General features: G+C 48.1%; 1 protein-coding gene across 10 annotated transcripts in view; it reads left to right on the forward strand.

The window, feature by feature from the left end:
* The window catches only part of LOC128329781 (serine protease 33-like), a 38,976-nt gene extending 34,015 nt beyond the window's left edge, over positions 1-4,961 (forward strand). For all 10 annotated transcript variants that reach the window (XM_053261462.1, XM_053261459.1, XM_053261460.1 and 7 more), the window contains one exon: positions 3,360-4,961. In XM_053261462.1, coding sequence (XP_053117437.1) covers positions 3,360-3,614 — 255 coding nt within the window. In that variant the 3' untranslated portion in view covers positions 3,615-4,961. The remainder of the gene's footprint in view (positions 1-3,359) is intronic.
* The last annotated feature ends 10,369 nt before the right edge of the window (positions 4,962-15,330 follow it).

Below are 15,330 nucleotides of genomic sequence, written 5' to 3' on the forward strand. Positions count from 1 at the left end.
AAAAGTTCTTAGGGGGTCGCAGGGTGAACCATGTCCTCGAGAGGAACCTTTGGGGCTGTGGATGCAGAAGGCTTTGGTGATGCCTCCACTGAGGTAAGTATGTTGTTCTTGGGGCCTTCTGGCTGGGCGGCGAGGGGTAGTTTCTGCAATAGGTCTGGAAGGGAAGCTTCAGCAGGGGTTGTTGGAGATGTGACTCCAGGAGCACTAGGAACATTAGGAGTAGAGGCAGAGAGTACAGGATTGCCATCTTGTTCTCTCTTTGTTCTTTCATCTCTGCTTGAAGTCTCTTGCGATTGGTAGACTGATACTCTTAGGACACACCCTCCTTCTTTGTTCTCTCTGTTGGTTCTTTCTTCTACCATGAGGTAGTTAGTACAGGGTGCAGGCTTTCTATCCAAGTCTATAACTTCTTAGAATATACTTTTACTTGTTTCAGACCTTAAACAATTGTCTCTAGATTGCCCTTGTGATCTATCTATCTATCTATCTATCTATCTATCTATCTATCTATCTATCTATCTATCTATCTATCTATCTATCTAATTCTCTAAGACATACATGTCGCTAATCCCATGCGTGGCAGCTCTCACGAGAGTTCACAAACGAGCTGCTGGAAGGCAAAGAGGAAAGTGGCAGGGAACAGGTGTGCGGGTGGAGGGGAAAAAGAAAATGCTCGCAGTCATGGGGGAAAGAAAATGGTGGTGGTGGGAAAAAAGAAAATGTTGACGGTGGCAGAAGGCGGGGAGAAAATGGCTACAGCTGCAGTGGGGCGGGGGGAGAAAACGATGGCGGCAGGAGAGAAGGCTGGGGGGCGGGGCTTAGAATGCAGGGAGAGCTGAGAAGGAGGGGTTAGAACTAGAGGTGCAGATGCTTTGTGCCCAGGACAGTTAGTATTAATATATTACTAGCCGACTAGGAGTTTTCAGCCTTGAGGGATTGGAGACAATTCTCTGGGGCTCCTCAGACAGCGCCTCGTCTTCCGAGCACATATCCACCTCCTCTGATTGGGAGTCATTGTGGGCAGAGGCTGGTCTCAGGGTGGATTTTAACATTAAGCGCCATCTGCTGACAACCTGTGGAAAAAACCTATCCTTTTCTTCTCAGAATAAAAATAGTATTGAGAAGATACAGCTTTTCCATAGATTATCAGCCAATGATGCTAAGAGTTTACACAACATCCATGAATGTCCACATTGTGTAAACTGTTGCACAATGGGCGTCTTGTTATATCTCCCACTGGAGATTGTGCTGAAGTTGAAATAAATTGCGGTCTGGAAGAGCCCTTGTTTTCATTAGCAGTATTCAATTCTCAAATGTACAGATGCTGAGAAACTAGATTTCTGGTTTCTGCAAGAGGTTTCCAGTGAGTGCATTTGGCGAGATCAAAGAGTCTCCCTTATCCAAGAAAGGGAGCTTCTTCCCCAGTGGGGCTTCAGTAGTGTGCAAGTGTTGTTCTTTCATCGTTGGGAGGAAGCACAGTGATAACTGAGCTTTTGTGTGACACTTAGGCCGCATCCAGTCATAGCAGGATCTGGCTTAGAACTGCAGTTTGCTGTTAAAATTCTAAACTGGGGATCACATCGCAGACAATCCTCCATCCCCAGTTTGGGAAACTCCAAAGGCAGGTTAGAGTTTCCCCTCCCTCTTTCTGGTCCTCCGAGCTTGGTTCTGCCCACTTGTATAGCAGTGCTGTGGCCAGGCTGTGGGCATGGCTTCACAACTCCAGGAAATTGCTCACTATTGGCCAGGAGCTTGGAGAGGGTGTGATTACTGGCTATGATTACAGACTTCAAGCAGTGCTCCTCTGGTACTGCTGCTGCTGGCCCTTTAATTGTAAGAGCAGCAGGGCCTGTTGGCAGGCAGAGGAAGTAGGAAATGTGCAGGGTGGGGCCTGGCATTTGGTCAGGGAACACAGCAGTGAGTGCTGGGCAAACCCTAGAGCAGTGATTCTCAAACTTGGGTCCTCAGGTGTTATTGGACTTCAACTCCCATAATCCCCAACCAAAGGCCACTGAGGCTGGGGATTATGGGAGTTGAAGTCCAAAAACACCTGAGGACCCAAGTTTGAGAATCCCTGCCCTAGAGCGTAACTGCTGGTGGTGCTGCTCTGGGCTGGCCTCTCACTGGTTGCAGCTGCTGCTTAAACCTGTAACCACAGTTATAGCAGCAGATGCATGCAGACAACACAATGACTCCTTCTAACAGAGGTTTAGAGCAGTGAAAGTGAGGAATAATCCCAGGTCCAAATTCCAGTTTGGGAAGTAAACTGGACCCTCCGGTGGTTTGGTTGCGAAGCTGCGGTTGCACGCATTCAGACATCACACAAAACCAGAGTTACAGGTTTGCCGGCAACCTGTAACTCGGGTTTCATACGATGTCTGAATGATCTACTGCTTTCTTCTCTAACATTTATCAATTCCCATCCCACGGCAGACGCAAAAGTGAGTGGCATCTCTGGAGTGTGGACTCTGGGCCTGATTGTGCTGATTGTAGTTGTTGCCTGCTGAGGTAACAGCACTCACCATATGCTCAGAGGCACATGTTACCAAATTCTTCTTAAACATTGCTTTAACACAAATCACCAGCTTTTGCAGTTGCCACCAGCCTATGCAGGTACTGGATTGGAGCATGGAGGACCTAGCCAAATTGTGTCTTCAAGGTTATAGTTTTGTAGGTCGGTATAATATCTCATGCCCTCATGGCATAAACATCATGGGCCATTGAATTTACTCGCTTTTTTGAGCTCTGTGTAGCTCTATCATACCCATAACTGTCCCTTTAAACTAAAGCCCCCGCTCTTTAATTGAATATCAGTGTAATAGCTAAATAGGCCAGTGCAACCAGTTTCCCATTCACATGCCCTTAATGCAGGGATTCTCAAACTTGGGTCCCCAGGTGGTGTTGGCCTACAACTCCCATCACCCCCAGGCACAATAGTCTTTGACCATTGTGCCTGGGGATGATGGGAATTGCAGTCCAACTGTTGGGATATGCAACCTAGCTGGTATAGTTTGCTTGCAATCTACTCTGAAGCCAGAGGAGGCACTATACTTTCCTCTGTATTGGTTGGGCTAGCTCGGAGTTTCTGTTCTCCTTCCTGTTCCTGTTTGTTCCTTTTCCTTTGTGTATGAGTCCACAAGTTCAGTTCTGACCCCTGATTGCTTTTGTCTCCCAAGTAAAGTTATCTTGAAAACCTTTCACTGATGTTTGCTCTGTAATCCACACAGACAGGACACACTCTGCAACACCAACATCATCTGGGGGGAGTTCCCAAGTTTGAGAACTCCCACCTTAATGCATTTTAACAGCCATTTTCCTTTCAGTGATGTGCATGGTTTCCCTTTCTCCCCTCCTTCCAGGGTGACTCCGGGGGACCTCTGGTCTGTTTGCAAAATGGCACTTGGATCCTGGCTGGAGTGGTGAGCTTTGGGTTTGGCTGCGCAGAGCCCAACCGACCCGGAGTCTACACCCGGGTCACCGCCTTTGTGGATTGGATTCGACACACCATAGCAGAGGACACAACCCTTGTTGACGATGCCCATCTCTTGAGGGCCAATCCTGTGACCCTCTTGCTTCTGCTCCTTCTCCTTCAAATAGCTGATGACCTACACTAGCTCCACCCACTGCACATCAGGAAAACTGTCCCGCTTCAATAGGCAAGTGGGTACAACTTGAGCAAGAGCAGGGAGCCGGCAGAGGCTGGTCTTCACAGGCTGACCTTTAAGGAAGGGCCATTTTTAAAAGCCCTGCAACCACTGGAAAGCGTGTCACCATCTTGGCCATCCTGCGTGTTCAATAGGCAAGGAGCAACAAAGTGTAATAAAAAAGAAATGAGTGCAAATGGAAACATGAGGAGGAACCCGGATTTTTAAATCAACGAAGACCACATTCTGTGGTGGGGATGAACTGTGGCTCAGTGGTAGAGTATTTGCTTTGCATACAGAAGGTCCTAGGTTCAATCCCTGGCGTCTCTAGGCAGGGCTGGGAAAGACTCCTCTCTGAAACCATGAGAAGTCTCTGCCTCAGTATAAGGCAGCTTTCTCTGTAACAGGGGTGGGCAGGAGGAAGACCAGGAGTTATTGGTAGATACCTGGGTGATCTGCAGTCATGAGCATCTGCAGGACTTTTTCCAGCAGGGGAGGGGTAAGCCCCATTCATTTCAGTGGGACTGGCTCAATCCAGAGGGAGCAACTACCTGCCATGTACCCCACTCCCTATTTATTTATTTTCCCATAGATTTACAAACCATCCTTTGTTTCAAGATCCTAGAGTGATTTACAAAAATAGAAAAACAGCAAATTTAACTATTTATTTTTTACATTTATTTCCTGCTCTTCTTCCACGGAGCCCAGAGTAACACGCATTATTATTATGTTTGTTCTCACAACTGTGAGGTAGGTGAGGCTGAGAGAGAAGTGACTGGCCCAGAGTCACCTGGTGAGTTTCATGGCTGAATGGGGGATTTGATCTCGGGTCTCGCCCAGTCCTAATCCAACACTCTAACTGAAATACAAAAAACACATTGTAGTGATCAGCCACTCCTCCCCTGAGGAGTTGGTTGAAAGTGAACCCTGTCCTGACTGACAGGCTGGTGAACTCCAGGGCTCAGCCCATCAGCACTCTTTTGTTACAAGAAGCTGGCTTGGGGTGTGGAAAGTGTGGCTTTTGGCTTTGGGAAGTTTAGTCTAGCAGAAAGTTGTAGTCAGATAACATAACTGAACTAAGTAACATAACTGAACTAAGAAACACTAGCCTTCGCCCATCCAACCAGGGCATTGCAAAAGACTCTGTATGCTTTTAAAAGTGCTTTTGTATTTTCCTACATACCTGTTCCTTGCAACTTGATCAACCACGGTTTTTCAAGTGTGCTGCCCCAACATTATCTGGGGTGCTTTTTGAAGTATTCTTGTGACCTACTGGGTATTTTATACCTGTAACTAAATGCTGAGAAAGCCTCAGACTTGAAGCAGTCTGTGGCATTTGAATAAGAACTGTTTCCCTTTTTGTTATTTGAGTGGGTTTTTGTAACTCAGGAGAATGGCCGGGGAGGGGGGGACTGGAAGGGGGTCTCATTCTGGTGCACACGCCTCAGACATTCAGCAATCTACCTGATTTCTCCCATTGTGTAGGGTTGCACATGGAAGGTGTGGTTTTTTTGGTGATTGGTTTTTTTTGTTGTTTTTTTTGGTGTGTGGTGCTTTTCAAATAGTAAAAGGAAGAGTTTTCCCTGGGATTTCCACCCCAAGCCAAGGGAGGGTCAAGCTCTGTAATAGAGAGGGGTGGTGGCAGCAGCCATTTTTGAACCTACCAAAAGTAAAGAAGAGTTTTAGGAGTAGCCTTTGCCAGAAAGCCCTGCAGGGATGAGTCAGCATTTCTTTCCCTTGTGTGAGTTTGCTCTGAGACAAAGGCTATAATCTGCTATACACCTATATAAAACAACAGCAAACAAGAAAAACAAACGGGCAATCAAAACCAATTTGCAGCTAAAAGCCTGGGTGAATAGGATCACATCACCTATTTCCAGAATGTTTGAAGAGACAAGGAGGCACAATCACAATGTGGAACAGTGTTCCACAATCTGAGGGCAAACAATGAGAAAGCTCTATCCTGTGTGAATGCCAGATTCACCTCCCTAGACATCAGCACATGAAGCAGAACCATTCTTGTGGATCTTGTCAGACAGGTCCTGCAGTTGATGTGTTTAGAGCTTTAAAGTAATAACCAGCAGCAACAGAAAATTGGGCTGGAGCATTCCTTGACGGGGCTTTTAGCTTGCTTCTCCACCAGAGTGGAGGGTGTGCGTTCGCACATCGGCTGGATTCGCACCAAAATCCATGCAAGATATTGGGGGGCACTCAACACACAGGTTTTTCATTGCATGTTAGAGCCTAACTTGATTTAGGTCCGGGGTAAAAAAAATCCACTTTTTGTGTTGGGTTTCTGTGGGCAAATTCAAACTTGCAGTAAACTGGTAAAGCCTGCTGTCTGGAAAAGCTCCTGCTGAAGAAAATTTTGGGGGGAAACCAGAGTGGATTTTTGTGGGGGAGTTTGGTGTGCTCACTTCTGCCACTGAAGATAAATTCCTGGACTGAGGATGTGCTCAAAGACATGTTGGGGACAAATAGCCACTTTCCCCCTACTAAACCTCCTATTTGATATTTTCATACATAACCGAAAACATATACAAGCAAAGTAGACAATGCAGTTTATGACATCTGGACAACATAAATTGAAAACATTAAATATTATACTCAATTATAAAACAAATTACTTTTAATCCTTCTGGTATGGGATAATTTTTAGCAAATAGCTGCTTTGAGGTTATTTTTAGCGTGAAAATGGTGGAGGGGGGAATGTGTTAATTCCCCTTCACTGTATGCCACACCCCTGTGCCACTTCGTGTGTAAGTCCGTCTGTTAATGTCAGGTGGACAGAGGCATACGGGGAGGGCAGGCAGGGCACATGCCCTAGGCGCCACTTTGTGGGGGGTGCAAAAAAGTGCCATGACCCCCACGCCCCAAATTATCTTCAGCAGCTGCACCTGTGCCGGTGCAGCGCTGGGCACCCCCCCGAAAGCATTCGGCTCCAGCTGGGCACCGACCCTGCCTGCATGACGGACCTCCTGGGCTGGCACTCTCCTCCCCCCACTCGCGCATGTGTGAGTTGACCTGCTCTCGCCGCCTCGCATGCACGTGAATTTGTCTGAGGTGACGAGAGAGCGAGCGTCTGTGTTGCTTGCTGTGGCTCCCATGCAAGGACGACGGAGGATCTGCTTTTGGGCACATCATCATCAATCATCATTGCAAAGCGCAATAAAGTGTTCACACAGGAGGACAAGGGGTGTGTGTGTGTGTGGGTGGGTGTGTGAATTATTATAATCAGTGTGTTATTTAAAATTATACCGGGGCATGGTGGGCTTGCTTCGAGGTCGAGCTGGCTACAAGTTCTTCTTGGCTGGGGTGGTGGTGGTGGCGGGGGGTGGTGGCAGCGGCTCATTGGCGGGGGCGGCATCCCCACCCCTAGTTGGAAGAGGCGGCAGCGTGGGGCGCGCTGCCCCTGGGCTGCAGGCAGAGAGCGGCCTCCTCCTCCTGTCCTTCCCCCCCGCCTCTTGCGGGTTGTCGGGCACCCTGGCTGTGGTGCGCCCTTGCAACGCTCCTTGTTGCCTGGGCAACAGGCAGAGAGCAGCCGGCCTTCCCCTCCTCCGGCTGCCCTTTCCCCTAAGCCGCGGCAGTGCCACGCACCCTTGCAACCATCTTTGCTGCTGCTGCTGCTGCCAGCACCCCAGCCCGCCCTGGAGTTGTGCCCTGGCTGGCTGCAATGGCGGCTCACGGTTTGCATTTGTTGTCTCTCTCCTCCACCAGCCAAGAGACTATGAGAGAGAGCCTGCAGCAGGAGGCAGCCGCCCGCCCGCCTGCTGCTGCCGCGTGGCCGAAGCGAGGGGATGGCTGTGCGTGCGTGTGCGAGAGCAAGGTAGTAGCCCTATCCTTCCATCCACCGCACCCTGGTGGTGGCGGGCAGCGGATGATACCAGAGAGCAGAGCAACACCGAGGCCTGCCATCTGGCCCGGCATCACTTCCCAACTGCAATGCGCACCTGCGCAGTTCCGTCTATTAACTGTGCAGGCACGCCTACGTACTTAAGTTCCTCCTCACAACAACCCTGTGAAGTAGGTTAGGCTGAGAGAGAAGTGACTGGCCCAGAGTCACCCAGCAAGTATCATGGCTGAATGGGGATTTGAACTCGGGTCTACCCTGTTCTTGTCCAGCACTCTAACCACTACACCACGCTGGGTCTCCTATGTATGTAATTGAATTATGTAATTGTAATTTAATTATATGCTATTGAATAAATGAGGAAGAAATGCTGTCCCTATAGGGACCAACATTTCATCCCTGAAATGAGGGACATCCTGCGTAATGAGGGACAGTTGGCAACCTTACCTAAAGGGGATATCTTACAGTGCTCACACATGTAGCCTCATTCAAATGCAAACCAGTGCAGAGCCTGCTTAGCAAAGGAGACCATTCATGCTTGCTACCACAAGATCAGCTCTCCTCCCTTTTTAGTATTTTTAGATGCTGAAAAAAACATTTGATAGGGCTGAACTACCTTATTTAAAGTATATATTGAAAAATTTGGGTATATATTGAAATTTTTGTAAATGGCACATCCAAATAATTTTGTTTACATAGAGTGCATTCTTGCAATCAGGATGAAGTGAACGGAAGCAGGGATCCGAGATGCTCAAGCCATGTGCTCTCCCACAGCGTATGTAGTGCAAACCTTGAGTTTTACTGGGAATCTGGTTCTGCTGCCCTGATGAATTCAGATATGAGCCTGGATCAGCCAGCTCTTATCAGATCCTAGATCCTAGGAGAGCTGGTCTTGTGGTAGCAAGAATGACTTAACTCCTTAGTTAAGCAGGGTCCACCCTGGTGGCATATGAATGGGAGACTAGAAGTATGAGCACTGTAAGATATTCCCCTCAGGTGATGGAGCCGGTCTGGGAAGAGCAGAAGGTTTCAAGTTCCATCCCTGGCTTCTCCAAGATAGGGCTGAGAGAGATTCCTGCCTGAAACTTTGGAGAAGCTGCTGCCAGTCTGTGAAGACAATACTGAGCTAGATAGACCAATGGTCTGACTCAGTATATGGCAGCTTCCTAGGTTCCTATTACCAATTTAGGCTCAATCTGCGTTCACCACAGTGGCAGATCCGGATTCCCAGTAAATCTCCAGGTTCTCACAACATGCGCTGTAGGGGCACGTTGGCTCAGAGATCCCAGATCCCAGCTTCAACTCGCATTGCCTTGATTGTGAGAATGCGCCCATAGAGGCAGACTTCAGCATGCTACAGGAGGTCCCACTAGTTCACATTAAAAGGGAATTGGTAGATGACATGATGCAGAAAATGAGAAAAATGTAGTTCCCACAAGAACTTCCCTTATAATAAATCTTGGGGTTAGAATTCAACTAATTTTGAAGCATTGAGCCTGCAGAAGCAGCTGCACAGCCCTGAACCTGAGTAGTACAGCTTAGATAGGTAGCTGCCTTATACTGAGTCAGACCATTGGTCCATCTGGCTTAGCACTGCCTACACTGACTGGCAGCAGCTCTCCAGGGCTTCACATGGGTATTTCTCAGATCTATCTGGAGATGCCAGGGATTGAACCTGGGACCTTCTGCATGCAAAGCAGATGCTCTTCCATTGAGCTATGGTTCTCTGTGAGGATGCTGTTTTCATTTACTCCTCTTGGTGCCAAGGCCATTGTGGCTGGGAATGATGGGAGTTGTAGGACAACATCTGGGGCCCAAGGTTGGTGGGGACCCTGATGGCTTTCAAGGCCAAAAAACATCACTTTGAACATGTAGTTCCTTTAGTGCTTGGAATGGGAGATCCAGGGTTGCAGCTTCTCTCTCTCCTGAATGCCAAACTGCAGCAGATCCATTCTTTGCTCTGTTTGATTTCTGGAAAGATAAAACCGATAAAGATAAAGAAAGATAAAAGATTTTTAAAGAGATAAAACACAATAGTTTACACACACACACACTAGATGTAACCTGCAGAGACAGGCTGAGATGCAAATGGCTAGAGAACATAGGAACCTAGGAAGCTGCCATATACTGAGTCAGACCATTGGTCTATCTAGCTCAGCATTGTCTTCACAGACTGGCAGCGGCTTCTCCAAAGTTGCAGGCAGGAATCCTCTCTCAGCCCTATCTTGGAGAAGCCAGGGAGGGAACTTTGAAACCTTCTGCTCTTCCCAGAACGGCTCCATCGCCTGAGGGGAATATCTTGCAGTGCTCCCTCATCAAGTCTCCCATTCTTTTGCAGCCAGGGCAGACCCTGCTTAGCTAAGGGGACAAGTCATGCTTGCGACCACAAGACCAGCTCTCCTCCCTTAAGGTAAAGGGTGCCATTGAGTCGGTGTCGACTCCTGGCGATCACAGAGCCCTGTGGCTGTCTTTGGTAGAATACAGGAGGGATTTACCATTGCCGTCTCCCATGCAGTATGAGATGATGCCTTTCAGCATCTTCCTATATTGCTGCTGCCCGAGATAGGTGTACATCACGGGGATTTGAACTGGCAACCTGTTTTGCTATTCAAGTCATTTCCCCGCGGTGCCATTAGGTGGCTGGAGAAGGTTGCCTTCTTTGTGAACAGGCAGCTGAGCTGCCCCTGCTCAGTCACTGAGGGTGGAGTGTAGAGGACAAAAGCAAAGAGCCTCACCCTTTTGTGGCAGTCTTTCTGCTACTCAGCGACTACTCAGCCAAAAAGCTGCTCCTCTTGCCGTGCACTGATCCTGCCGAAGGATAGAGGCCCAGTTCTCTCCTCCTCCTCCTTTCCTGGGTGCCATCGGAGCTGGTTGGTCCAGGGGGGCTGCCTGCATCATGCTGAGTTTCTGGTGTTCCCAAATGGTGCTGCTGCTCCTGTGGCTGAAAGGTGAGTGGCCAGGAGGTGCAAGCATGAATATTGGGTGGCTGGGTGGGAGGAATTCCCCCTAAGGATTTGGTGTGGGCGAGGAAGGTGGTGGACTTAGTTTCTTGCTCCAGTGGTGGAAGCAAAAGGAATTGCCCCCTGTCTCACCTGGACCACCAGTTCTGATCTGCCTTGGCAAACGAAGCCTAGGACACCTGGGTTCTCTGGGGAGGGGAGATCTAGTGGGTACTGTAGGAAAGATCTGGGGAAGAGGATTCTTTGGGAGGCTTGTGGGTTGCAGTCACATTTGGAGTGCTGTGTACAGTTTTGGTCACTGTGCCTCAAAAAGGACATTCTAGAACTCAAAAAGGTGCAGAAGCAGGCAACCCAAGATGATCAGGGGCCTAGAGCAAGGCTACAACATCTGGGGCTTTTTAATTTAGAAACAAAGATGCCTAACGGGAGGCATGATAGGGATCTATAAAATTATGTACGGATTAGAGAGAGAGAAATGTCTCCCTTTCACAGAACACAAGAACCGGGGTCATCCCATAAAAACCCATTGTCAGAAAATTTATGACTCACAAAGCAAAGTACTTTTTCTCACAGTGCATCAATTAATCTATGGAATTCTCTGCCATGGATGCAGGGAGCCAGGCAAATTTTTTGTTCCCTTTGCACCAGGAACCAAAAGGGATTGAGAGTTTGGAGTTTCCAATATGCATGATTCCAAAGATGCATAATCCCTCAGGAGACAAGAAGAAAGGGCTGTTAAGTCAAACAGCGTTATCAGGTTTGCAGACCTACAGGCTCCACTCTGAAGGATTTCTCCTTTCAAATATCTCATTATCCTCCCAGGATGTTCTCAGACATCCCCTATTCAAGCAAGTCCAGGTCTTTGATCTGAACTCTGGCCTCTTGATGGCCAATCCAGGAGTAGTTCGCACCTTCAGAAAATCATTTCACACATTTTGTCTCCCATACACTACAAGGTTAAGATTTTACTATAACCAGAGTTAGTTTTGGAGCAGAAAGGGGAGGAAGAAGAAAAAGGGACCAACACAGACCTCTGTGTTCCTCTGATGTGTTGTTCTCTGTGTTGTTCCTCTGATGTTCTCTTCTGGGGACGTTATTATCCTGCTTCACCCCACTGACAAGGGAAACTCAGCTCAATGGATTTAGGATAAGTATGTCTTTTAGAACTCAAGCTAGGTTTTGTCTTCAAGCTTTTCTTTGTCTTAACTTGACTCCCTTTCTCTCATTTTATCCACACACACCCCTTTGTGTGCATGAAATCTGTGTGTGGGAAGAGGATTTTATTCCTATTATAAAGAATGAGATTCTCTTCCCACACACAGATTTCATGTAAGTGTTTATGTAACTGGGCTCTACTATTCTGCATGCAAACCTCTGGGTATATAAGCTACAAGGCAGGCTGCCATCCTGACCAAGTTTGCACCAAGCATTTGAAGGCAGACTAGGTTCTATTTTTATTTCTGCCCCACCCTTGCCTTTGCAACCATTACATGATTTGACTGTGTATTTCTCAGTGTCATCTCGGTTAAACTTCGTGATCACTTTTTAGTCACAATAGGAATTCTGTTTAGATTCTCTAGTTCCTAATCCCTTAAATGCCTGTTAACTCTTTAAGTTAATTGCATGGCATTTTCTTTATTTTATGCCTGGATCATTGCCTGGAATGTAATGATTTGTTTTGAAGTTTGTTTTCTTGGTGAATCTGATCTCTGCGTGCTTCTTCCCACAGTCCATTCTGACGCAGGAGTAACTGGTAGTCTAAAGGTCCCTATGTGTGTAGGAAAACGCACTCTGTAACAATGGCTTTAAAAGGGGCTTGGACAAATTTGTGGTGGACAGGTGTATCAATGGCTACTAGTCCGGTGGCTATAGGCCACCTCCAGCCTCAGAGGCAAGATGCCTTTAAATACCTGTTGCAGGGGAGCAACAGCAGGAGAGAGGGCGTGCCCTCACCTCTTGCTTGTGGGCTTTCCAGAAGCACCTGTGGAAACAGGAAGCTGGACTAGATAGGCCTTGAGCCTGATCCAGCAAGACTGTTCTTATGTTTTCATATGGGGCTCAAGAGGAGAGGACCCCTGGGGTCTTGTCTGGTGCATTTAGCCTTGTGGCCAACACTCAGCTGGATCAAAACAGTTTTCTCTCTCTGTGTATATTCTATGGAAGTGGGATTATCCCACTATTCCCATTTCTGAAATGCAATGCCAGGGAGACTGGTAACCAGACCTCAGAAACAGATCCCGCCCAGAAGCTTGCAGCAGCCAGTGTAGAGGGAATAAGATAGTGCCCAGAACTTGCACGAAAGCTTTGAGCATCCTGCAGTTTATTGCTGTCTGGAAATGCCCTACGTTTGCCATGCCTGTGAGTTGGCATCAGTGCAAAACCATGCAGCCCAGTCTTCATCTCCTGTTGTGCCTTTCAGACTCCATACCATTTATGATTGCAGGTGCGGAAAAGAGCCCCACTCAAGAGAGGTGAGAAGTTGATTATTTATATCCTGCCTGGCTTCCATCATGGGAGTCCATGGGGCATACTTGGGTTCTTGAGGAGTCACCCATCCAAATGCTGGCCAGACCCAGATTTGCTTAGCTTTCGTCACAGTGGCTTTCTCATGGGGCGAGGGCTGAGGAAATGGCCCCTCTTACAAGTCTGTACCAGGCGATGTCCAGTCCAGCCCCACCCAGCAGTGCAGTGTGAGGCAGGTAGCACCATGGACAGAGCCCTAGGACATGAGGATCCAACAACAACCAGAGGCTCTTAAGTACCTCTCAGGTCAGGCCATCCCTGCTGGCTCCACCCCCCTGCCTAGGAAGCAGCAGTCTTAAAGGGGTAGCCCACTGGCCAGAGGCTGGCACTCTACCACCCCACCCCTCCTCTGTTGTTCCTGGCTCATCTGTTGCCCACACATTGATGTGCAGATGTTGGGTAGGGGGATGGTGGAAGGGAAAGAACTGGCTCCTCTGAGGCCTTGAGTTCTGAGGGTCTCATTTCAGGGGGTCCAGGCACTGGCACTGACTCCCTGCTCAGTGTTGGGGGCATGGGATCCAGACTGGTGTTGGCCCTGCCTCTTCATGGTCAGATTCTGAGTCACTGGTGAGGGCTGGGCTCACGACAGCTGATCGAAATGATGTCCTGGCACTGTCTTCACATCCAGTCCCCCCTGTTGGTGCCTTTATTTATTCTTTCCCAATCCATCCATCCATGTCTCTCTTGCTCCTCCCATTCTTCCAGTATCGGTCTAATCATCACAGTTGCTATCATTATGAATCTGAATTATGGCATATAATCCAATTTAGCAAACAAATGAAAACCGACCTCTTGTTCTAATCTGAACCGGAAATTCAGGTTGTAGATCTCTTAAATTATTCTTACACCAGGTTGAAGCAGAGTGTGAAAAATGCAGTCTGCCTGTCTATTTGCTTGATAGGTATTAGGCAACCTGTCCAACCACTCAATCACTCACTTGCTGGTGGATCAAGAACTCTCTGCTAGTTAGTTTCCCTTCTCCTACTTCATCTACTTTGTCTCGCTCAGTAGTCCCATTTATAGAATCCAGAGGAAAGGGTTGTGGCATGCAAGAATAAGGCACAGTTGTAGAAGCAGGAATACTGATGGTTTAATGAAATATGTATTATTTACAGAGAGGCAAGTGCAGACTGCTTTCAATGCTCTTGCTGATGGTTGTTTAGTCCGCCTTTCCTCAGGACTGGACTAAAAGTAACTAAAGCACCATTCAAAAAGTGGCCTGGATCAAGGAATGGATTAACCCAAAACACCACACCATTCACACACTAGGATCAATGCATGTACAGTGCCTGTACAGTGGAGAAGGTACTGGAGAAGGTACAGAAGAGGACAACCAAGATGATCAGGGGCCTAGAACACCTTTCCTATGAGGCAAGACTACAACACCTGGGGCTTTTTAGTTTAGAAAAAAGACGACTGCGGGGAGACATGATAGAGGTCTATAAGGTCATGCATGGTGTGGAGAAAGTGGAGAGAGAGAGATTCTTTTCCCTCTCACACAACACTAGAACCAGGGGTCACTCTATGAAATTGATTGCCAGGAGGTCTAGGACCAACAAACGGAAGTACTTTTTCACACAACGCGTGATCCACTTGTGGAACTCTCTGCCACAGGATGTGGTGACAGCCAACAACCTGGATGGCTTTAAGAGGGGTTTGGATGACTTCATGGAGGAGAGGTCTATCAATGGGTACTAGTCGGAGGGCTGTGGGCCACCTCCGGCCTCAAGGGTAGGGTGCCTCTGAGTACCAGTTGCAGGGGAGTAATGGCAGGAGACAGGGCACGCCCTCAACTCCTGTCTGTGGCTTCCAGCGGCATCTGGTGGGCCACTGTGCGAAACAGGATGCTGGACTAGATGGGCCTTGGGCCTGATCCGGCAGGGCTGTTCTTATGTTCTTATGTATGCCTGTACAGATCTGTATGCACGTACAGTTAATTGAGGACTATGTTCAATGCACACACAGTAGCATCCTTCCTATCTGTACCCTGCATTTGAGGAGGCCTGCACCCAGATGGTTCACTCTTACAACGAATGCCGGCCATTCGCACAAACAACACGCCCATGTGCAGTGGTGACTCAGGAGCTTTGTGGGCTTGTGTGTGACCCTCCTCCCATTCTTCTCCCCACTTTTTAAAGCAGGAGGTCAAATTGCCGCCTCGCTGGCTCCTCAATAATCTGCTACCTGAAATGACTGCCTCGCCTTGCCTCATGGAAGGACCACCTTTGTACCTGTGTACAGACACCCGTATGCATGTCAAGATAATATCTGCTTAGGGCTACAGACATCGCAAAATGTTGCCGCTTCTTTTTGAGTGGGAGGTAGATTCTACAACAGGGAGGGTCCTGGTGGA

The sequence above is a fragment of the Hemicordylus capensis genome, chromosome 6 (genome assembly GCF_027244095.1).
Source record: "Hemicordylus capensis ecotype Gifberg chromosome 6, rHemCap1.1.pri, whole genome shotgun sequence".
Taxonomy (NCBI): domain Eukaryota; kingdom Metazoa; phylum Chordata; class Lepidosauria; order Squamata; family Cordylidae; genus Hemicordylus; species Hemicordylus capensis.